Below are 26,015 nucleotides of genomic sequence, written 5' to 3' on the forward strand. Positions count from 1 at the left end.
TACTTTTCAGTTATAAAACCTTCATTTGGTTCTTTATCTCTTCAATTTCTTTACTGAGCATTTCTGTTTCTTTGCTGAGACTTTCTACTTTAAGGTTTAAAGTGTGGTTGCAATTGCTTAGTTGGAGAAGGAAATGGCAACCCACTCTAGTATTCTTGCTTGGAGAATCCCATGGACAGAGAAGCCTGGAGGGTTACAGTCCATAGGGTCGCAAGAGTCAGATATGACTTAGTGACTAACCACCACCACCAATTGCTTGGTAAATTTTTTTATGATGACTGCCTTAAAATCTTTGCCATAATTCTAACATCTTTGTGATCTTCGTATTGATGTCTGTTGATCATCTTTTCTTGTTGAAGTTGAGATTTTCCTGGGCATTGGTATGAATGATTTTCTATTGTATTCTGGAAGTTTGGGGTATCATCTTATGAGACTCTGGATCTTATTGAATCTTCAGATTCAGCAAGTCTTCTCTGATACTGTGCAGCAGTTAAGGGAGCATTGCCTTGTTACTGCTAGGTGGGTGTGGAAGAGGTTCCTCTACTGTTCAGTAATGATGATAATCTGAGCTCCCCACGAGTATGTCTCAGATACAGTGCTTAAGGAGGGAGGTGTGCCTCTTCACAGCTGTGTGAAGGCAATAGTCTAGGTTCTCCACCTAGCGTTGCTGACAGTGATGGGAATGGGGCTGTAGTTTTTTTTGCGTGTCATTTGGACGGATTAGAACATTTAATTGTCTAGAAGCTTTCTGTCTGGCTAGGCTGCCCTTTTCCTGTTCTTTGGGCTAAAGGGAGAAGGTTTTTCCTGGAACTTTAAAAATTTGTACCCATTTGTGTTTCTGGGATGATAACTTCTCCAGCACCCAATCCACGATATATGAGGCAGAAGGAAAGCCCAGGAAATTCACTGTTGTGTCATTTCTTAAGTTCAAAGTCTTCCTTCTTTTTTCCAACTTTCTGAGTCTTCTTATAGTAATGTCCTGAATTTTAGCTATACTTAGCAGGAAGAATAGGGAAAAGTGGGTTTATTCCTTTTCGTCTGGAAACAGAACTTTTTTTTTTCCAAAGTGAAAATATTCAGGAAATGAAAATTTCTATATATTACTTTGACCAAATCTCAAGTTTTGATAAGTAGTGGTACCATTTTTCATTTTAAAACACTAAATAATTTTAACTTGGATTTACTCTTTATTTATTTCTTTTCTTTTTTTGGATTTCCTCTTTAATTGAAGAATTATTTGCAAAAATTTTAATTCCTTCAAGGTCAGGTTTTTAGAAATTATTTTGTTTTAATTAGCTTTATGGCCCATGTCTGGCAAAATCATCTATATTATTTATACTTTAAAAAAGAAACATTCTTTGTATATTCTCATTTCTGGATTTCTTTCTGTTTCATATAAACACAGAGTTTGTTAATTTTCTATATCTTTATTTTTGTGTAATTGATCTGTGACATTATGATTCAGTTCAGTTCAGTCCAGTCATGCAGTCATGTCTGACTCTTTGCAACACCATGGACCACAGCACGCCAGGCCTCCCTGTCCATCACCAACTCCCGGAGCTTATTCAAACTCATGTCCACTGAGTCAGTGATGCCATCCAACCATCTATCCTTTGTCGTCCCTTTATCCTCCCACATTCAATCTTTCCCAGCATCAGGGTCTTTTCAAATGAGTCAGTTCTTCCCATCAGGTGGCCAATGTATTGGAGTTTCAGGTTCAACATCAGTCCTTCCAATGAATATTCAGTGATTTCCCTTAGGATGGACTGGTTGGATCTCCTTGCAGTCCAAGGGACTCTCAAGAGTCTTCTCCAACATGACAGTTCAAAAGCATCAATTCTTTGGCGCTCAGCTTTCTTTATAGTTCAACTCTTGCATCCATACATGAGTACTGGAAAAATCATAGCCTTAACTAGATGGACTTTGTTGGCAAAGTAATGTCTCTGCTTTTTAATACACTGTCTAGGTTGGTCATAACTCTTCTTCCAAGGAGTAAGCGTCTTTTAATTTCATGGCTGCCATCACCATCTGCAGTGATTTTGGAGCCCAAGAAAATAGTCTGCCACTGTTGCTACTGTTTCTCCATCTATTTGCCATGAAGTGATGGCACTGGATGCCATGAACTTTGTTTTCTGAATGTTGAGCTTTAAGCCAGCTTTTTCACTCTCCTCTTTCACTTTCATTCTTCTTCACTTTCTGCCATAAGGGTGGTGTCATCTGCATATCTGAGGTTATTGATATTTCTCCCGGTAATCTTGATTCCAGCTTGTGCTTCATCCAGGCAGGCATTTCTCATGATGTACTCTGAATATAAGTTAAATAAGCATGGTGACAATATACAGTCTTGACATACTCCTTTTCCTATTTGGAATCAGTCTGTTGTTCCATGTCCAGTTCTAACTGTTGCTTCCTGACCTGCATACAGGTTTCTCAAGAGGCATGTCAGGTGGTCTGGTATTCCCATTTCTTGAAGAGTTTTCCACAGTTTATTGTGATCCACACAGTCAAAGGCTTTTACATAGTCAATAAAGCAGAAATAGATGTTTTCTGGAACTCTCTTGCTTTTGTGATGATCCAGCTGATGTTGGCAGTTTGATCTCTGGTTCCTCTGCCTTTTCTAAAACCAGCTTGAACATCTGAAAGTTCACAGTTCACGTACTGTTGAAGCCTGGCTTGGAGAATTTTGAGCATTACTTTACTAGCGTGTGAGATGAGTGCAACTGTGAGGCAGTTTGAGCATTCTTTGGCATTGCCTTTCTTTGGGACTGGAATGAAAACTGGCCTTTTCCAGTCCTGTGGCCACTGCTGAGTCTTCCAAATTTAATGGCATATTGAGTGCAGCACTTTCACAGCATCATCTTTTAGGATTTGAAATACCTCAACTGGAATTCCATCACCTCCACTAGCTTTGTTTGTAGTGATGCTTCCTAAGGCCCACTTGACTTCACATTCCAGGATGTCTGGCTCTAGGTGAGTGATCACACCATTGTGATTATCTGGGTCATGAAGATCTTTTTTGTACAGTTCTTCTGTGTATTCTTGCCACCTCTTCTTTTTTTTTTTTTTTTTTGCCACCTCTTCTTAATATCTTCTCCTTCTGTTAAGTCCATACCATTTCTGTCCTTTATTGAGCCTATCTTTACATGAAATGTTCCCTTGGTATCTCTAATTTTCTTGAAGATATCTCTAGTCTTTCCCATTTTATTGTTTTCCTCTATTTCTTTGCTTTCATCACTGACGAAAGGTTTCTTATCTCTCCTTGCTATTCTTTGGAACTCTGCATTCAAATGAGTATATCTTCCCTTTTCTCCTTTGCTTTTCACTTCTCTTCTTTACACAGCTATTTGTAATGCCTCCTCAGACAGTCATTTTGCTTTTTTGCATTTCTTTTTCTTGGGGATGGTCTTGCTCCCTGTCTCCTGCACAATGTCATGAACCTCCGTCCATAATTCATCAGGCACTCTGTCTATCAGGTCTAATCCTTTAAATCTATTTCTCACTTCCACTGTATAATCATTAGGGATTTGATTTAGGTCACACTGAATGGTCTACTGGACATTATGATAGAGATATGTTACAGTTTCCCACTGTGACTGTACAATGGATTTATCATATTGTCATTAAGTTTTCCTAAATATCAGCTTTACACATTTCACTGATATTCCTCAGTAGATAAAGATTTATAAATGTTCTACTGTCTTCACGTACTGTAACTCTTTTCAATATAAAATATCCTTCCTATCGCATTTACTGATTTGCACCCTGAATTCTATTTGCTATTTTTTATATTAATATTGCCATCATTGCTTTCTTTTTGTTAGTATTTACATGATATATTTTTGCCTTCCTTTATTTTCTGTTTTTCCATAAAATTTTATTTTAGGGATAGCTTTTGTAAGCTTTCATAAGTAGCATCTAGCTAGATTTTGCTTTTACCTATCCTAGGAATCTTTGTCTTTAATATGAGGATTTAATTCACATTTTAATGTGATCACTAAATATGTTCATTCCCATTTTACCAGCACAAAATTTTCCCTGACAAAAATACATAGCTACTGTATTAGTAATGTATATTTTGGAGACTGACAGACCTGATTTGAGGCCTGACTCTGTTGCTTACTAGCTTTGTGACTATACAATGAGTCACCTTCTTCACCTATAAAATGGAGGCTATTAATAGTACCTACCTGAATAGGGTTGTTCCAGAGATTTCAAAATGATGCATTGAAAGCACTTAGATCAGTGCCTGATACAGAGAGAGTGCTAAATAAACATTGCAGTTATTATTGCTATTGATACTTCTGTTTTTGTTGTGTGACCACATACCAAGTGTCAAAACTTTGTGATTTAAATTTAGATTTTAGTTATATTCTTCTTCCCAAACTATAGCTGTTTATGTCATCCACAACTATTGGCATTTCAATTTTGAAATTTCTTAAAACTCAACACGTCCCTTTACAACTGGCATCTTTCTTTAGAACTTCTTTGCTTTTATTGGTGCAGCATTTTTAGCTAGTCTCTAAATGTTGGCATTATCTTGATTCATATCTCACATCTAGTCAGCCAACATGTGACTTTCATATCTAGTTAGTCAACACCTGACTTTTAAGGTGTTGATTAAAATGACTCTTGTGGGCTTCCCTGGTGGCTCAGTGGTAAAGAATCTGCCTGCCAATGCAGAAGACACAGGTTCAATCCCTGGTCTGGGAATCTCCCACATGCCATAGAGCAACTAAGCCCATGTGCCACAACTATTAAGCCTGTACTCTAGAGCCCAGAAACCTCAAGTACTGAGCCCATGTGTTGCAGCTACTGAAGCCCATGTGCCTTAGAGTCCATGCTTTGCAACAAGAGAAGCCACCACAGTGAGAAACCCACGCAGCCCAACTAGAGAGTAGCTCTTGCTCACTGCAACTAGAGAAAAGCCCACACAGCAACAAAGACCCAACACAGCCATAAACAAATAAATAGCATTATAAAAAATAAAATGACTCATCTCCACCTTTCCCATTCAATTTTTATTATCATCAGCCCAGTGTATCTTCTCATCACCTCATACCCGGATTAGTTTCCTTGATATCAGATTCTCCTAACAACAGTGAAAATTGTCACTAAATAAATATTCCTTAAACATCACTTTCATCATATTGCTCTTTGCTCAAAAATTTTTAATTACTACAGACTTCTGAGACTATTTATTTTAAATTTCCCTGCTTATTTTCAGTCAGTTCAGTCGCTCAGTCACATCCGACTCTTTGCGACCACATGGACTGCAGCACACCAGGCTTCCCTGTCTATCACCAACTTCCAGAGCTTAATCAAACTCATGTCCACTGAGTCGGTGATGCCATCCAACCATCTCATCCTCTGTTGTCTCCTTCTCCTGCTTTCAATCTTTCCCAGAATCAGGGTCTTTTCCAATGAGTCAGTTCTTTACATCAGGTGGCCAAAGTATTGGAGTTCATTTTCAACATCAGTTCTTCCAGTGAATTTTCAGGACTAATTTCTTTTAGGATGGACTGGTTGGATCTCCTTGCTGTCTAAGCGACTCTCAAGAGTCTTCTCCAACAGCACAGTTCAAAACCATCAATTCTTCAGTGCTTGGCTTTCCTTATGATCCAACTCTCACATCCATACATGACTACTGGAAAAACCAAGGGCTTGACTATACAGACCTTTGTCAGTAAAGAAATGTCTCTGCTTTTTAATATGTTGTCTAGGTTTGTCATAGCTTTTCTTCCAAGGAGAAAGCATCTTTTAATTTCATGGCTTCAGCCACCATATGCAGTGATTTTGGAGCCTAAGAAAATAAAGTCTGTCACTGTTTCCATTGTTTCCTCATCTATTTGCCATGAAATGATAGGACCTGATGCCATGATCTTAGCTTTTTGAATGTTGAGTTTTAAGCTGGCTTTTTCACTCTCCTCTTTCACTTTCATAAGAGGCTCTTTATTTCTTCTTCACTTTCTGCCATAGGGGTGGTGTATCTGCATATGGGAGGTTATTGATATTTTTCCCTGCAATCTTGATTCCAGCTTGTGCTTCATCCAGGCAGGCTTTTTGCATGATGTACTCTGCATATAAGTTAAATAAGCAGCATGACAATGTACAGCCTTGCTGTACTCCTTTCCCAATTTGGAGCCAGTCTGCTGTTCCACGTCCGGTTCTAACTGTTGCTTCTTGACTTGCACACAGATTTCTCAGGAGGCAGGTCAAGTGGTCTGGTATTCCCATCTCTTTAAGGTCTTCATAATCTGACCCTACCTTACTTGCCCAATTTTGTTGATACTTATACTCCAAAATGGGCTTCCCTTGTGGCTCAGCTGGTAAATATTCCACCTGCAATGCGGGAGACCTGGGCTCAATCACTGGGTTGGGAAGATCCCCTGGAGAAGGGAAAGGCTGCCCATTCCAATATTTTGGCCTGGAGAATTCCATGGACTGTATTGTTCATGGGGTTGTAAAGAGTCAGACACGACTGAGTGACCTTCACTTCACATATTCCAACATGCAAGCTCCTTTCTATTCATCTTGGCTTCTTCACTGTCCATTCACAAGTCAAGTGCATCCCTGCCTCTCAGCTTCACTCATGGTATTTTTTTTCCCTCACCTAAAGCGCCTTTCCTTCTTTTCTCCTTCCATATGAATATCATGCATCCCAAAAAGCCTGAACAAGTCCCACCTAGTAAATAAATTTTCATTAACAATGTGATGGATCACTGTCACTATAAAATACTAATCTAATGGTTTAGTAATTCTTTATATACTGTTGTGAATTGTTTTCTATTATTTTTGTGAATTAGCTTTGCCTCTCCAATTAGACTTTATACTTTCTGAAGATAGTTCTGCAAACACAGTAGTTATTAACTGGCCGTTTGATAATTGTCTTATATAAAGAAGAAAGACTACCCTACTTCCTCAACTCCAGTGCTTTTGAAGCACTTTGGAGATGTGATCAAAATCCCTAAGTCTGCCTGGACTTTGAATGATTTATGACAAAGGATTCTTCTCTAATGAAAAGAAATTCTATGTACTTTGGCAGTACAAACAGGCTTTTGGAAGCAATAGCAGAGATACAGAAAGGAAACAGTGCTTCAGTATTGGCTCTAGTCCTTCAGGAACTTAGAGAACAATAAACCTCTCACTCAGTTTCAAGTAAGCAATGCCAGGAATCCCAGCTAATAAAGAAAAGATAAACTGAAAGCATTTTTACTTTTCTCTGCTAGATTTATTTCTTCAGTTAGACAAGCCTTGGAAAGAAAGTCTGGGAATTTATCTATAAAATCTTGATGCTCCACTAGAGTGAGATTGTCTTTAAAATGAGTTTTATTAATAAAGTTTCTATAAACTGGCCTAGAAACCAATTATCTAAAGTAGCCCCAAACAAATTATTCTATTACATATCTTGAATTATAGCTCTCAAACCACCTGAAATATTCTTGTGAATTGGTTTTTTGCTACATATTTATTCGAAAACATAAGCTCCATAAGAGTAGAAACCTCATCTACCGTATTCACCTCATGTATGCCTAGTGCTTTGAAAAGTGCCTGGTACAAAACAAAAGCTTAACAAACTGCTGAAAGAATAAATGACAAAAAGCAGCTTTCCAGTGACTATGATTTTGAAGGGCTAATCACACAACTTATTCCAAAAATACATTCATTCCTTGACTCATATAACCTTACCAAGCATGCTGTGTGAGATGGGGAAGGTGATGGTGGGCTGGCCTGTCATTCTCCAGCGGCTACAGAGATAGGAGAGGTCTGTTCTAAGCATTTCCACTATCATGTTGTTGTCGAGAGCCAGGTAGAATTGTTGCTGGTCTATAAACTAAGAAAAAGAAAAATAATGGTTTAGAATAATTAATCTCATAACTATCAAATAATATTTTTAAATACTCATATATTCATAAAGGTGTATAAGATACCACAGAGGCAACAATACCTCCAAATTTAATGTTTGATTCTTCCCAAAGTATCTGGTGGCCTATTAGTACATATAGTTGTCTTGGACATTTTTAGTGTGCTACAGTTAAAAAAGTGTTTTCAAGTACATGATTTTATTTAATTCTAACAACCCAGTGAGGGCTTTTCTCCTTTTTAATAGACAAAAAGTAAGGCCAAGAGACACTGAGTAGATTAGCAAAGTTTTATGACTAGCAAATGGCAAAATCAGAGAGAGAATTTCTGGTCCATTATTCTTTCATCTGTACTTCAGTGCACTATTTCAGATGTAAGATAACAAATGGGGAACTTAATGTTTCTTTCCAGAAAATAGTTTCTACTCCTATACACATACATAATAAGGCTTGCTACTGTAATATTACCCATATTACCCATACCCATACTGTATATTACCCATAAACATCATGCTAATAAACAATGTATCTCATGGCTAAAATAGTACTGACATTTTTGTTTAGAAGAGGATATGAAAAATTTCTAAGCATGTAAAAATGGCCCATCTCAGAAAGAAATAGAAGATCTAATTTGGTAGCTGAATATTACCAAAAAAGACTATATTTTGTTTATAAAGGATACAGTATTATATTTAATCTTTAATAAAGAGTACTCACTGCTTCTGCAATACCAAGGACTACTCTCGGTAGCCACAGTTACTTGGCATAGCTCTTTGCTGCAACATCAATTCAGTCCAACTCAACAAATATTTACTAAGCAGCTTAATGTGTGCAAGGTCCCATGGAACTCTGACACTTCTCCCAGCTTGAGTAAATGCTTTATTTCTATAGTGTTTCTCTTTTATTTTCATTCATCTCAATGCACATCAAAGCTCATTCCACCCACCTGGGGAGTGAAGGTAAAGATAGTTTTCCGAATGTCATAGAGTTTTGAAGTTCCAAGGACACCCATGTGTCTGTAGGGTCTTCCACTGAGTTTCATTCTACTGTTGCATCCTGATACAGAATTGAGAAATGGTCAAGATATTTTCAGTGCACAAATCCTACCAGCAAACATTTTTTGCATTAATTTATGCTTCCTTATTGAACAAAATAAGTTCTGTGTCTCAAAGTTAATGTCCATGTCATGTACAGGGCCATCTAAGCACCATGGGCTTTCCAAGAGAAAGAATAGGCAGTTATCTGTGTTCTTAAAACAAATTATGCTCTTATAAAAAAGTCAAATCGTCTACATGAGATAAGAATGCATATAAAAATTAATAGTTCTATGAATGATAGAATGCTATTACCAACATTCATACATTGAATTTCCTTAAAGGTCATGAAAAGTACAAAAGCTATTCTGATTATCAGACTTACCAGTATAAACTATGCTTCAAGAAAGCTGAACAAAAACCTCATCAGTTTAAAGATGGCAAACTAAACTGGAAAGAGTGAAATAAGAGTGCATCTTGATCTCCTTCAATAGCATACTACTGATACATTTTATTCAATGGGAGAACACATTTTATCCAAATAAATCAAGATATTTTAATATTCTTATATCTGATAGGAAATTTTGTGGACCCTTAGAGTAAAATTTACTTTGCAGAGGAGCTATTTTGAAAACTGGAAAAAGGGGGAAGACTTTAACTATCAGCTACAAAAGTAAGGCACAATTTTAATGAAAATATAAATATACACATTGTGCGTCTCAATGTCTTGTATGTGTGTATGTACACATATGTATGTTTGTGCACACACTGTGCACATTCACACACACATCCACCTTATTTCCTTGAGTATAAGATGTTGTTGTTTTAATAGTTTAGCATTCTGAAATTAGAATATATCTGATAATTGATGTCTATGTTAAATGCAGTTGCATTTCTTTTTGTCTTTCAAAAGGCAATTATAATATCAATAACTCTTATGAGGAAATATTTCATTTATTCACACACATTTTCCCCTTTTATAACAAAGGACAGCATGATACACATAGCTCTCAAACCCTTTTTTCCCAGAATATATATTAAATATCCTTTCATATCAGTACTAACAGAATTAGTACCTCTTTTTTTGTGGGGTGGGGGGCTGTAACCCATTTCTCTTAGGGATTTCATTTTTGTCTCGTCTTCATCCTACGTATGATACCTACCAAATATGCCACCTTTTTAGTGTTGCTTCACTCTTAGGGACAGAACCAGAGAGCTATTAATGCCTTTGGCCATATTCCAGGGTCCACTCTATGCAGCACACATTTTACCTGAGATTGATATCACAAGCAGGTTTATCTACTGTTTCTTCCATTTTGTTTCTTTTTATTGTATCACAGTAAAATATACATAAAATTTACCATTTTAACTGTTCAGTGACATTAAATACATTTGCAATGTTATACAGCTATCACTTCCACCCATCTTTAGAAATTTTTCATTTTCCCAAACTGAAACTATAACCATTAAACAATAACTCCCCAGGCTCCCTTCCTCCCAGTCCCTGGCAATCACCATTCTTTCTGTCTCAATGAATTTGCTTACTCTAGATACCTCATATATGTAGAGTCATACGATATGCTTTTGTGACTGGCCTATTCCACTTAGAATAATGTCTGGAGGTTCATCTATTTTATAGTCAGAATTTTATCCTTTTCTAAGGCTGAATAAAACTCCATTGTATGCATATAACACATTTTGTTTATCTTTTCATCCATCAATGGATGCTAGGTGCTTTTATTCAAAATTGCTGATAGTATAATATACATGCAGTTAAACACATGAACCTTAAATATAAAATTTGATGAATTTTTACACAGAAACACACAACCCAAATCAGGATATGGAACATTACTAGCCCTGCATTAGCCTCTTTTGTGCCCCTTCCTAGGTATTAATATCCTAGAGGCCTCAAAGTTAACCACTATTAAAACTTCAAATACAAGTAAGTATGATTTGTCCATTTTTGAGCTTTATACTAATAGCATCATACATTATCTAGTTTTTGTATCTGGTTTCTTTCACTCAACATTGTGTCTATAAGATTCATCCATATTATTGTACTTAGAATTAGTTGATTCTTTTTCATTGCTATATACATTCAATGTATGAATGCATTGTTATTTATTCATTCACTTGTTGACAGACATTTGAATTTTTCCTCCAGTTTTTTGTTATCATTTAAAGTTCCTATGAACATTCTTGTTGTGTGAGAATTCCCAAAGATTACTTCTAGGTTTGGTGATTCACAGGACTCAGCATGAGTTCAGTTCAGTCACTCAGTCATGTCTGACTCTTTGCAACCCCATGGACTGCAGCACACCAGGCTTCCCTGTCCATCACCAACTCCTGGAACTTGCTCAAACTCATGTTCATTGAGTTGGGGATGCCATCCAACCATCTCATCTTCTGTTGTCCCCTTCTCCACCTGCCTTCAATCTTTTCCAGCATCAGGGTCTTTTCCACTGAATCAGTTCTTTGCATCAGGTGGCCAAATATTGGGGTTTCAGCTTCAACATCAGTCCTTCCAATGAATATTCAGGACTGATTTACTTTAGGATGGACTGGTTTGATCTCCTTGCAGTCCAAGGAACTCTCAAGAGTCTTCTCCAACACCACAGTTCAAAAGCATCAATTCCTCTACACTCAGCTTTCTTTATAGTCCAACTCTCACATCCACACATGAGTACTGGAAAAACCATAGCTTTGAGTAGATGGACTTTTGTTGGCAAAGAACTCAGCATAGATCTATACTAATGGTAAGGTTTATTACAGCAAAGGGATACAAAGCAAAATCAGCAAAGAAAAAAGGTGCATGGTCAAAGTCCAGAGGAAACCAGGCACAAGCTTGTAAGAGTCCTCTTCCTAGTGAAGTTGTGCAGTGCATGTTTAATTTCTCCAGCATCATATTTTGACAAAATGTACGAAATGTCTACTAAGGAAGCTCATTAGAGACTCAGTATCCAGTGTTTGTTTTTATTAGGGGCTGGTAGCATAGGCACCCTCTGCCTAGCATGTACCAAAACTCCAAACTCCACCTTCTGGTCTCTTGGCCAAGGTGTCTTTTTCATAAGGACTCGACACAGCAGAGTGAGACCAACCTGACATATTGTTCTCAGTTATGTCTTCAGGGGTCTTATACTGAGCAGACAAAACAAATCCATCACCATAAACAAGTACCTTCAAAAGCCAGATGGTTTCCTCCTTAAGGTTCCATTAAAAAAAAAAAAAAAAGCTTGCAGCATCAATCCAGGCACAACACAAGCCTGGTCAGTAAACTGAAGCTGACCCGAATGCCTTCCAGAGCTGAGGCAGTGCCAGAATAGTCAGGGCTCACTGACAAGTACAATGCAAGAGGGCACATGCAGTATCATTGGACAAAAATAATTTATAATCATTAGGGCATCCCAAGTAGGACATACATTAATTAGGCAGTTTAGGTTAACAGCAGAGAAGGCAATGGCACCCCACTCCAGTACTTTTGCCTGGAAAATCCCATGGACGGAGGAGCCTGGTGGGCTGCAGTCCATGGGGTCGCTGAGGGTCGGACACGACTGAGCGACTTCACTTTCACTTTTCACTTTCATGCATTGGAGAAGGAAATGGCAACCCACTCCGGTGTTCTTGCCTGGAGAATCCCAGGGACAGGGGAGCCTGGTGGGCTGCCGCCTACGGGGTCACACAGAGTCGGACACGACTGAAGTGACTTAGTGAGTGTGAGTAGGTTAACAGAATCCCTAATGTGGCTAACTTCTTACTGTGAGGCCTCCTGCCTTAGTGTTTCCAATCCAGTCCAAAAAACGCAGTTCAGAATTTGGTTTCAATGGGACTGATTTCTGAAGGTAGCTGGATCCAAACAATTTTGTTTTTTCAGGGCACCAGTTCATCTGCCTTGCAAGTGTGGATGACATGTGGAGGTGCTGAGTGGAAGGTAGAGGAGCTGGAGCCATCCCCTGCTGTCTCATAGTTAGCTGTCAGATCTAACTCTGGGATTAGCAGTCAATTTGAAATCAAAGCACTCTCGGCAGCAGGGAAGACAAAACATGCTTTTATTAAGGAGAAGAGGAAAGCTTCCAGGAATTTCAGAATTTCCAGTTCTAAAAATCAAAGATCATTAATGCCCTCATCCTTCACTCATGCCTCCTCAGGTGTTTTTTATCCACTGTTAGAAAATCTGTGTGTCCCATTTAGCAGTTATAATTGTACAATCATCCTCTTCTCTCATACAGACCTTTTGTCTAAAAGAGTTGTATGTAAGGAGTTTAAAAGTATTTTCAAAGGCAAACATGTTAAAATAACTTAATCGGAAAGATGTATCATGTCCAGGAATTGGTTAAGATGAAATTCTCAATTTTCAAATGTTTTAAAATTGGGTTTTCATACTTCCCATTCCTTTCACCCTGATCAATTATCCAGTGAGCAGCCTAGAAAAGATCATTCTTTTTATGCAGACAGCTACATTTAATAAACATACTGCCTTATTTAGGTTTATGTATCAGGGGGAAGGAGAAGGAGTAGAGTCAGGCTAACAGTCTATTTTAAGCTGTAACTAATCTAGGAAGTCAAATATGATCATCAACAGCAGGGATGCAGGCTCAGGAAGGATCAAGAGTTTGATCTGAGAGGGATGGTGGAGGATGTCACATTCCCTATCATATGCCCTCCCTAAATTTTCAGCTTTCACAGAAATCATATCAGGAATGTAACCAGCTTTTGTATTAGAAATATACAGCCAATCAGAGGATCAATTTCAGATAGTCCCATCAGAAAATAAGACTTTTCCCTTGGCCATCTGCAACTCAACTAACTCAAATGGTCCAGCCAGCATCTGGGGTGGTTTTACAACTTAGGATCATAAGAAGGGCGATTCAAATCTGCAACAATCCAAGTCTGAATTCATTTAAATCTCACATAGTTCATTTAGAGTTCATTTAGCCTGTGCCTGCTTTCAGTTCAGCACATCTGGTGCTGATGTGGGAATAGTCTATAGCGACCTTATCAGGTTTCAGCTGAGAGTCAGATCCACGGAATTAGAATCTGTAAATTTAGGATGCCAAGAGAACTTTTCTTAGGCAGCAGCAAAGTTGAAATGGTACAGGACTGGTCAACCACGGTTTAGGTCCAAGTCCAAGCCCAAGTGACAAACAAGACTCTCTCAGGCTCTTCTTATTGTGCCTTACATTCCAAATTAACACAGTCAAAAATGTGCACAAGATGATGAAAAAAAAAATCAGCCTCTTAAGAGTTACACATTTGATTTCACAACTAAAAACTGCTTTCTAAACTCAAAAAGTGTATTTTCATCTGAAGACTGCCTCTCTTTTCATGTTGTCTTCCTTTTTCTTGAAACTCCAATAGTAAAAAAAATGATAACAAAAATCATTAGTTATGGAGACTAGTTTTTATTTCCAATACTCAGAGTTTGAATTCCAATCTGCTCACTGGCAGCAAAAAGCAAAGTAGTTGTATCCCATTGATGTTCTTTTTTCTTTTTGCAACTTTTCCTGATAGAAATGATCCCTCTAGCTTTACGAGACTACAAGAATATAACATTTTACATCAGTGTCTATTATATACCAAGATGCAATAGCCACAAAATACAAAGTCATTTTTAAAAGTTCCTCCTTTCCACCCTTTGCTCAAGTTTTCTCGAACTTTGAGCAGAAAATCCAGCATTTACAGGCTTACTGTTGTAGTTGCAGGGAGATCCCTGTTGAAATGTAGGAGTGGGGGTAGAAGGCTGTGGCAGCAGTGGCTAGAGTGTTTTTCTCCCTTTGATTTTTTGTTTATAAAATTTTGCTCCAGCTCTGGGAAGTGATGGGGCAATAGAGGGGGAAACAATGGAAACAGTGACAGACTTAATTTTCTTGTGCTCCAAAATCACTGCAGATGCTGACCGCAGCCACAAAATTTAAAGACACTTGCTCCTTGGAAGAAAAGCTATGACAAACCTAGACAGCATATTAAAAAGCAGAGACATTACTTTGCCTACAAAGGTCCATATAGTCAAAGCTATGGTTTTTCCAGTAGTCATGTATGGATATGAGAGTTGGACCATAAAGAAGTCTGAGTGCCAAAGAACTGATGCTTCTGAACTGTGGTTTTGGAAAAGATACTTGAGAATTCCTTAGACTGCAAGGAAATCAAACCAGTCAACCCTAAGGAAAATCAATCCTGAATATTCATTGGAAGGACTGATGCTGAAGCTGAAGCTCCAGTACTTTGGCACCTGATGTGAAGAGCCGACTCATTAGAAAAGACCCTGATGCTGGGAAAGATTGAAGGCAGGAGAAGGAGACGACAGAGGATGAGATGGTTGGATGGCATCACCAACTCAATGGACATGAGTTTGAGCAAACTCCAGGAAATGGTGAAGGACAGGGAAGCCTGGCCTGCTGCAGTCTATGGGGTCACAAAGAGTTGGACATGTCTGAGGGACTGAACAACAAGAACTGGGAAGTGATTTAACCTCCCCGCCAACCTGCACTCCCCCCACCCACGCCCCCACCACACACATATGAGCAAAAAGAACACAAACTTTTCAAGACTTTGGCCCATTCTAAGTTCACCTTTGGGAATGTTTGGACCCTTTTCCTCCAGCCTGGAGGAGAAAATAAAAACAAAAGGCACCCAGGTTGCACTTTTCCCTCTCACTTTAGCCATTGTGTCCAAAAGTAGCCAGAGGATGCTTCGAGACAACTCTCTTGGAGTTGGATCTAACATTTTAAAATTCCATAGGGTAACTTTTACCTCCTACAACAGATAGCAGCTCAACTACTTTTTTATACCACAGATAATTCCATAGATACCCAGAACCACAGGTTTGTCATCCTCTACCATCCTTTTCTCAAACAATGTTTTTGCCATATTTAAGTGAGTTAAGGTCATGCCAGACAATCCCACCATCAGCAGTATGTGGGGAGTCTTGAAAATCACCCCAGATTTGGTGATAATGTGACTCATAGGCGGAGGACTCGTGGGACTCAGCAAATAGTCATACTTGGGGCTAATATTTATTATAGCAAAAAGACACAAGGCAAAATCAGTAAAGGGAAAAATGTGCATGGGGCAAAGTCTAAAGGAAACCAGGAACAAGCTTTCAAAATCCTGTCTCAGTAGTCACACACCACATGCTTAATTCTTCCAGCATCACACACGTGTTGTGACAACATGTGTGAAGTGCTGCCTATCAGCAGTAGAGACTCAGTACCCAGTGTTTTTTAAAGTGCTGGTCACATGAGCACCCTCTGCCTGGCCTGCACCAAAATTCTAGACTCTTAGAAGAAAATCAGGTATTCAGCATAAGCCATGTTGTTTGCTCAACTTAGAGCAAATTATCCTTATAAGTTAGGGGATGGTGGAAACCCTTCCTAAATCTGAGTCTTCAGATGCCAGCCAAAGGCCAACTTTGCAAGCAGGCTTTTCTAAGGATAGCATTTCCTGTTATGTTAACTCTTTGTTGCACTTTGTCCATCTCTTTCAGAGCATATATGCATGCATTTTTGTTGAGTATACACCCAGTAGTGGAAGTGATAGGCACAGGGAATGTGTATGCTCAGTTTTTTTAATAGCTGCCTGTTAAACTGATACCTTACCACAATAATGCTATTCATTATTTTTATTAATATTTTTTGCCTTTAGTATACTTTGTCTGATATTAGTACAGTTACACCAGCTTCAGTTTATTTATTATTGCATGGCATATTGTTTTCTATACTTTTGTTTTCAACCAGTGTCCTTTTCAGGTGAAACTCCTTTCTGTAGTATGTTGCTGGATTTTGCTTTATTATGCAACTTGACAATCTCTGTCTTTTAATTGAAACATTTACCACATTTATATTTATTTACTGGATATTTGGATTTAAATCTTACATACTACTTCTTGATTTCCATTTGTCTCATTTATTATTCCTTATTTCTCTTTTTTTGCCTTGCTTTGGATTAAATAAGAATTTTCTTGTTATCATTTCCCCTACATCAAATTGTTAAGAAAGTCTTTTACTATTCATTTAATAGTTACTACAGAGAAGCTCTTCTCAACTAGATTCCACCAGAGATTTAATTCTCTAAATATTCATTGAATATATTAACTTATCTTCCTTGTATTTAAAATGAAACTAGGGTCCATCACCCTTGGGAGAATGGAAAAAAAAAAAAAAAACATTTTCTGTAGGGCTTAATTATGTCATGACTCCTGCTTGAGTAAAATTGCCCTAGAGAGTGAAGCATACATCCTTGACTGATTAGAGTCTATGTTAAATTAGTGCTTTTACCACTTCTTGAATGATGCAAGAATCTTACAACAGACTTCATTCACATTCTGCCTTTTATTTATTTATTACTATTTCTGTCATTTATTTAATCTCTACTTTAATTTTATCCATAAAGTATTATTATTAGTGTTGCTTCAAACAGTCCATTTTTTAAAAAGTTGCTCAGTCATGTCCGACTCTTTGAGACTCCATGGACTATACAGTCTATGAAATTCTCCAGACCAGAATACTGGAGTGGGTAGCCTTTCACTTCTCCAGGGGACCTTCCCAACCCAGGTCTCCCACATTGCGGTGGTTTATTTACCAGCTAAGCCACAAGGGAAGCCCAAGAATACAACACTGGGTAGCCTATCCTTTCTCCAGGGGATCTTCCCAACCCAGGAATTGAACTGAGGTCTCCTGCGTTGCAGGTGGATTATTTACCAGCTGAGCTATCAGGGAAACCCAATGCAAGAATCTTACAGCAGACTTCATTCACATCCTGCCTTTTATTTATTTATTACTATTTCTGTCATTTACTTCATTTCTACTTTTATTTTATCCATAAAGTATTGTTATTAGTGTTGTTTTAGATAGTCAACAGTCTTTTATATTTACACTTTCCATTTCTCTTTCTTCTGTCTGTGATCACTGTTCTTCTGCCAGAGTTAACTTTAATGTTTCTTTCAGTGTGAGTCTGCTAATGATACATTCTCAGTTTTTACTTATCTGAACATGCCTTTACTGCCAAATTCAGACTCAAATTGAAGAAAGCAGGGAAAACCACTAGACCATTCAGGTATGACAAAAATCAAATCCCTTACAATTAACAGTGAAGTGACAAATAGATTCAAGGGATTGGATCTGATAGACAGTGCCTGAAGAACTATGGATGGAGGTTCATAACACTGTACAGGAGGCAGTGATCAAGACCATCCCCAAGAAAAAGAAAGGCAAAATGGCAAAATGGTTGTCTGAGGAGGGCTTATAAATACCTGAGAAAAGAAGAGAAGTGAAAGGCAAAGGAGAAAAGGAAAGATACACCTATTTGACTGCAGAGTTCCAAAGAATAGCAAGGAGAGATAAGAAAGTCTTCCTCAGTGATCAATGCAAAGAAATAGAGGAAAATAATAGAATGGGAAAGACTAGAGATCTCTTCAAGAAAATTAGAGATACCAAGGGAACATTTCATGCAAAGATGGGCACAATAAAGCACAGAAATGGTACGGACCTAACAGAAGCAGAAGATATTAAGAAGAGGTAGCAAGAATACACAGAAGAACTATACAAAAAAGATCTTCATGACCCAGATAATCACGATGGTGTGATCACTCACCTAGAGCCAGACATCCTGGAATGCAAAGTCAAGTGGGCATTAGGAAGCATCACTACAAACAAAGCTAGTGGAGGTGATAGAATTGCATCTGAACTATTTCGAATACTAAAATATGATGCTGTTAAAGTGCTACACTTAATATGCCAACAAATTTGGAAAACTCAGCAGTGGCCTCAGGACTGGAAAAGGTCAGTTTTCATTCCAATCCCAAAGAAAGGCAATGCCAAAGAATATTCAAAACACAATTGCACTCATCTCACACACTAGCAAAGTAATGCTCAAAATTCTCCAAGCCAGGCTTCAACAGTACGTGAACTGTGAAATTCCAGATGTTTAAGTTGGATTTAGAAAAGGCAAAGGAACCAGAGATCAAATTGCCAACATGTTGGATCACTGAAAAAAGCAAGAGAGTTCCAGAAAAACATCTACTTCTGCTTTATTGACTATGCCAAAGCCTTTGACTGTGTGGATCACAATAAACTGTGGAAAATTCTTCAAGAGATGGGAATACCAGACCACCTGACCTACCTCCTGAGACATCTGTGTGCAGGTCAAGAAGCAACAGTTATAACTGGACATGGAACAACAGACTGGTTCCAAATTGGGAAAGGAGTATGTCAAGGCTGTATAATGTCATCCTGCTTATTTAACTTATATGCAGAGTACATCATGAGAAATGCTTGACTGGATGAAGCACAAGCTGGAATCAAGATTGCCAGGAGAAATATCAATAACCTCAGATATGCAGATGATGCCACACTTATGGCAGAAAGTGAAGAAGAACTAAAGAGCCTCTTGATGAAAGTGAAAGAGGAGAGTGAAAAAGTTGGCTTAAAACTCAACATTCAGAAAAGTAAGATCATGGCATCTGTTCCCATTACTTCATGGCAAATAGATGGGGAAACAGTGGCAACAGTGGCAGACTTTATTTTCTTGGGCTCCAAAATCACTGCAGATGGTGACTGCAGCCATGAAATTAAAAGACGCTTGCTTCTTGGGAAAAAAGCTATGATCAACCTAGACAGCATATTAAAAAGCAGACATTACTTTGCCAACAAAAGTCCATCTAGTCAAAGCTATGGTTTTTCCAGTAGTCATGTATGGATGTGAGAGTTGGACTATAAAGAAAGCTGAGCGCTGAAGAATTGATGCTTTTGAACTGTGGTGTTGGAGAAGACTCTTGAGAGTCCGTTAGACAGCAAGCAGATCCAACCAGTCCATCAAGGAGATCCAACCAGTCCATCCTAAAGGAATCATTCCTGAATATTCTTTGGAAGGACTGATGCTGTTACTGAAGCTCCAATACTTTGGCTACCTGATGTGAAGAACTGACTCATTGGAAAAGACCCTGATGCTGGGAATGATTGAAGGCAGGAGGAGAAGGGGACCAGAGAGGATGAGATGATTGGATGGCATCACCGACTCAATGAACATGAGTTTGAATAGGTTCTGGGAGTTGGTGATGGACAGGGAAGACTGGCATGCTGCAATCCATGGGGTCGCAAAGAGTTGGACACGACTGAGCAATTAAACTGAACTGTACTGAACTGAACATGCCTTAGCATCACCTTTATTTATGAAGGATATTTTCACTGGATATAGAATTATAGTATGGAAGTTATTTTCTCTCAGTAATTTATAAGTGACCTTCAGTTCTATGGAGTTCATTGGTTTTGTTGAACAGTCAGCTGTACACTTGATCATTGTTCCTTTGAAAGCAATGTATGTTTTCTTAACTCTAGCTCTTGTAAGATTTTCTCTTTGTCTTGGTTTCCAGTTTGATTATTAAATTTAGGTTTGTATTTATCTTGTTCACAGATTTTTAGCCCTTTTGGATGTTTAACTTGATATCTTTAGTAATATTTGAAAAACTTCTATCTCTTCAAACAGTTCCTGTTCCATTCTTTTCCTTGTTCTTGAACTCCAGAACTTTTCACTGTTTCTTAATACTCTTTTGATTTTCCATCTTTTTTCTATCCTTTTTCTTATGTGCTTTAATGTGGCTATTTTATACTGATTTACTTTTTGGTTCATTAATCCTCTCGTTTACTGTCTCTTATGGTATTAATCTCATCTATTACATTTCTAATTTCACTTATTGTATTTTCTAGTTTTGAAATTCTATTTGATTTTTTAATAGGTTCTAGTTTTCTAGTGAAATTCATCTTCTAAATCTATTTTTGGAATGAATTAATAGTTTATGAGTCCTGTCTGAGAGCTCTCAAAATGTGAATTATATATGTTTTGAAAATATATTAAAATTTTAATTGACTTTTACTGTAGTAAAATATACATATAACATTAAGTTTACCATTTTAAACATATAGTTTGGTGGCATTAAGTGCCTTCACATTGTTCTGCAACCATAACCACATCCATCTACAGGAGTTTTTCATTATCCCAAACAGAAACTTTTTATCCACTGAATAATAACTCCTCATTATGCTCTTCTGGCAACCACCCTTTGATTCTTTGATTAGCAGTCATCATTCTATATTTTGTCTCTATATTTTGTCTGACTCCACTAAGTATCTAATACAGGTGGAATCATACGTATTTATCCATTTTTATGTTGCTTACTTCATTAGCATAATATCTTTAAGTTTCTATGTTGTGGCATGTGTTAGGATTTCCATCCTTTAAATAAAAAGATGAATGATATCCCTATATATATTATATGTATACACACACGCACAAGTTTATCTATTCACCTGTCAATGAACATTTGAGCTTTTTCTACATCTTGGCTATTGTGCCTAATGCTGCTTTGAACATTAGTGAACAAACATCTATTTGAGTTCCTGTTTTCCCTTCCTTTGGGTAGTATATGCAGAAGTATTGGAGAAGGCTATGGGAACCCACTCCAGTATTCTTGCCTGGTGAATTCCATGGATGGAGGAGCCTGGTAGGCTGCAGTCCATGGGGTCGCTAGGAGTTGGACACGCCTGAGTGACTTCACTTTCACTTTTCACTTTCATGCATTGGAGAAGGAAATGGCAATCCACTCCAGTATTCTTGCCTGGAGGATCCCAGGGACAGGGGAGCCTGGTGAGCTGCCGTCTATGGGGCTGCACAGAGTCGGACATGACTGAAGTGACTTAGCAGTAGCAGTAGCATGCAGAAGTATATATAGAAGTACAATTGATTGATCAATTCTATGTTTAATTTTTATGAGGAACCTGCCATACTGTTTTCCACAATGACTGCACCATTTCAGATTCCTACCAACAGACAATAAGGGTTCCAACTCCTCTACTTTCTCAATACTTGTGGCTTTTTGGTTTTATTTATTTATTTATTTTATAATAGTTATACCAGTGAGTGTGTAATGACTCATTACTGAGATTTTGATTGGCATTTCCCTAATGATTAGTGTTGTTGAGCCTCTTTTCATGTGTTTATAGACCACTTGTATATTTTCTTTGGAAAAATGTCTACTCAAGTCCTTTGCCTTTAAATTTTTTTTAATTTAAAAACTCCCGCCAGCTTTATTGAGATATAATTAACATATACCATTGTGTAAGTTTAAGGTGTACAATGTGATTTGATATGCAGATATATTGTGAATGTGTACTATAATAAGGTTAGTTAATACATCCTTCACCTCAAATACTTGCAATTTTGTTGTTGTTATGGTGAGAACATTAAGCTCTACTATCATAGCAACTTTCAAGTATACAGTATGTTATTTTTAACTATAGTCATCACATTGTACGTTACATCTCAGGAACTTATTCATCTTAAAACTGAAAGTTAGTACCCTTTGACCAATACTTCCCCATTATTTTCACCTCAGCTCCTGGCAACCATCGTTTCACTCTGTTTCTATGAGTTTGATGTTTTTAACTTCCATACATAAGAGAGATCATACAGTATTTGTCTTTATCTGTCTGACTTTTTTCAACTTAGTAAAATGCTCTTAAGATTCATGGATATTGGTGCATATGGTAGGATTTCCATTTTCTCATGGCTGAATAATATTCCATTGTTACACACATACACACTACATTTTCTTTATCCATTTATCTGTTGATGTACATTTAGATTGCTTCCATATTTTGGCTATTGTGAATAATACTTCAATAAACCTGGGAATGCCAATATCTAATCTCCTTCAGATATATACCCAGATGTGGGATTGCTGGATCATATGTTCATTTTTTGAGGAACCTCCATACTGTTTTCCACAGAAGCTGTACTTATATATTAGGTTGGTGCAAACATAATTGCTGTTTTGGACCATGAATCTTAAATCATTATAACTAGGCTCAAACACATCTTTATTAATAAAAATAGGAACCACCACAATCAATACATTTTTGCCAACAAGAAATAAGTTTGTTTATTCTTGTAGCATAAAATCTGTGCTTTAGGATTTGACAAACTCTTGGAAGCATTTTCTGCCTCCTGCTTGTTGTGGAAGTGTTTTCCCTGCAAAAAGTTGTTGAGATGCTTGAAGAAGTGGTAGTTGGGTGGCAAGAGGTCAGATGAATATGGAGGATGAGGCAAAACTTCATAGCCCAATTCATCCAACTTTTGAAGCCTTGGTTGTGCGATGTGTAGTTGGGTGTTGTGGTGGAGAAGAATTGGGCCCTTTATGTTGACCAACGCTGGCTGCAGGCATTGCGGTTTTCAGTGCATCTTATAGCATACTTCTCAGATGTAATGGTTTTGCAGAGATTCAGAAAGCTGTAGTGGATCAGATTAGCAGCAGACCACCAAACAGTGACCATGACTTTTTTTGGTGTAAGTTTGGCTTTGGGAAGTGATTTGGAGCTTCTTCTGGGTCCAGACACTCAGCTGGTCATCACCATGTGTCATATAAAATCCACTTTTCATTGCATGTCACACTCTGATTGAGAAATGGTTCACTGTTGCACAGAATAAGAGAAGATGACACTTCAAAATGATGATATTTTTTATTTTCAGTCAGCTCAAGAGTCACCCACTTATCAAGGTTTTTCACCTTTTCAGTTTGCTTCAAATGCCAAACAACTGTAGAATGGTCGACATTGAGTTCTTCAGCAACTTCTCATGTAGTTGTAAGAGGATCAGCTTTGATGATTGCTCTCAGTTGGTCATTGTCAACTTCTGATGGCTGGCCACTACACTTCTAACCTTCAAGGCTCTCGTCTCCTTTGCAAAACTTCTTAAACCACAGCTGCACTATATGTTTATTAGCAGTTTCCAGGCCAAATGCATTGTTGATGTTGTGAGTTGTCTCCACTGCTTTATGACACATTTTGAACTTGAATAAAAAAATCGCTCAAATTTGCTTTTTGTCTAACATCATTTTTATAGTCTAAAATAAATACAAGATAAACAGCAAGTAATAAGTCATTAGCAGAAAAACATAAAGTGAGAGATGCACATTAAAATGATGTATAATATAAACAACATTTAAGAATGTATTCCAATATTAAATGGCAAAGTTGAACAATGTAAAACTGCAATTACTTTTGCAGCAACCCAATACATTCCTACCAATAGTGTACAAGGGTTCCCTTTTCTCTACATCCTTCCTTCCCAGCATTTATTGTCTCATTTTTGTTTTTTTGATAATAGCTATTCTAACAGGTGTGAGGTGGTATCACACTGTGGTTTTGATTTGCATTTCCCTGATAGTGATGTTGAGTGTCTTTTCATGTACTAATTAGTTATCTGAATGTCTTCTTTGGAGAAATGTCTGTTCAAGTCCTCTCCTCATTCTTTACAAATCCTTTGCCTTTTTCCTACTGAATTATATTAGTACTTTATATATTTTGGGTATTAACTCCTTATCAGATATATGATTTGGAAATATTTTCTCCCAGTCCATAGGTTGCCTTTAGACTTTATTGTTTATTTGATTGGGCAAAAGCTTTTTAGTGTAACGTGGTCCTACTTACTGACTTCTGCATTGTTTCTTGTGCTTTTTGTGACAAATTAAAAAAAAAAAATCATTGCCAAGACTGATGTCAAAGAACTTTTTCCTTCTAGAAGTTTTACAGTTTTGGGTTTTACATTTAAGTGCTTAATCTATTTTGAGTTAATTTTTGTGGGTCCAATTTCATTCATTCTTTTGTGTGTGGATGTCCACTTTTCCCAGCATCATTTGTCAGACATCATCTTTTCCCCATTTAGCATCCTTGGCTCCCTTGTCACATACCAGTTGACCATATATGTGTGGGTTTATTTCAGGGCTTGATTCTGTTCCATTTGTGCATGTGTCTATTTTTATGTCAGAATCATACTCTTTTGATTATTATAGCTTTATAATACAGTTTGAAACCGAAAGTGTAAAGCCTTCAGCCTTGTTGTTCTTTATCAGGATTGCTTTGGATATTTAGAATCTTTCACGTTTCCATATGAACTTCAGAATTGTTATTTCTATTTCTGTGAAAAATGCTATTGGAATTTTGATAGAGTTGCATTGTATCTATAGATGGTTTTGAGGGGTTGCTTAGGTTTTTGCTGTTGAGTTGTATGAGTTCTTTATACATTTTGGATACTAACCCGTATCAGATATATGACTGCAAATATTTTCTCTCATTATACGGATTGTCTTTTTACTCTTTTGATGGTGTCCTTTGATGCACATGAGTTTTAGATTTTGATGAAATCTAATTTATATTTTGTTGCCTGTGCTTTTGGTGTTATAGCCAGGAAATCACTGCGAAATCCAATATTATGAAGTTTTCACCTCTATTCTCTTCTAAGACTTTTATAATTTTAGCTCTTAGATCTAGGGCTTTGATCCACTTTGAGTTAATTTTTTATATGGTATAAAGCAAGGATCCAACTTCATTCTTTTGCACCTGGATATCCAGTTTTCCTAGCACCATGTCTGAAAAGACTGTCCCTTCCCCTACTGAATGGACTTGACATCTTTGTCAAAAATCATTTGACCATATTTGTAAGGGTTCATTTCTGGGATTTCTATTTTATTCCACTTTTCCAGAGATTTCCTTATGCTAATACTGAAGAGGAAAAGTTAAAATTTTACATAACCTCCCGCCTGTTCTGCCTCTGTAACTCAGCTTGCTTCTTGCAAAGTCTGGATCACGTGGGTCTTGTAGTCTCAGAAAGCGGGGACCTACAATACTAGGAACTGGAGTTTATCTCACTCACCCTTGTCCTGCTCTTTGCAATTGCCCAGCCCCTGCAAACCTGCTTAATCCTGCCTGTCGGTGTAAAGGTCAGGCATCCCCCTCCCCATCTTGACCACTGTTCCCGCAAGCACGAAACCCCTCAGTTTAAACCAGCCTATTAGCAGCTAGTGTTGCCCGCTACAGTCTGTCTATAAAAACTCTGCAATCCCTTTGTTCAGGGCTCAGAGCTTGGAGTGTTAATTCCTCTGGGTCCGCCAGTATAATAAACCTGAGTTCTCCATCTCTCCTAGTGTGGTGCTTGGTTTGTTGAGTACTGGTTTCTACAGTATTTCAACACCTTAGATTATTATAGTTAAGTTATGAAATCAGGGTATATCAGGTTTCCATCTATGTTATTTTTCTAGATTGTTTTGGATTTCCTTGAGATTCTACATGAATCTCAA

At 37.6% G+C, this 26,015-nt stretch overlaps 1 protein-coding gene across 5 annotated transcripts in view; it reads right to left on the reverse strand.

Annotated features, from left to right (window-relative positions):
* Window positions 1–26,015, reverse strand: part of PHKA1 (phosphorylase kinase regulatory subunit alpha 1) — a 172,293-nt gene that overhangs the window by 66,288 nt on the left and 79,990 nt on the right. For all 5 annotated transcript variants that reach the window (XM_005899619.3, XM_005899618.3, XM_005899617.3 and 2 more), the window contains exons 15-16: window positions 8,806–8,915; window positions 7,687–7,831 (exon numbers count right to left, since the gene is read on the reverse strand). In XM_005899619.3, coding sequence (XP_005899681.1) covers window positions 7,687–7,831; window positions 8,806–8,915 — 255 coding nt within the window. The remainder of the gene's footprint in view (window positions 1–7,686; window positions 7,832–8,805; window positions 8,916–26,015) is intronic.

The sequence above is a fragment of the Bos mutus genome, chromosome X (genome assembly GCF_027580195.1).
Source record: "Bos mutus isolate GX-2022 chromosome X, NWIPB_WYAK_1.1, whole genome shotgun sequence".
Classification (NCBI taxonomy): Eukaryota; Metazoa; Chordata; class Mammalia; order Artiodactyla; family Bovidae; genus Bos; species Bos mutus.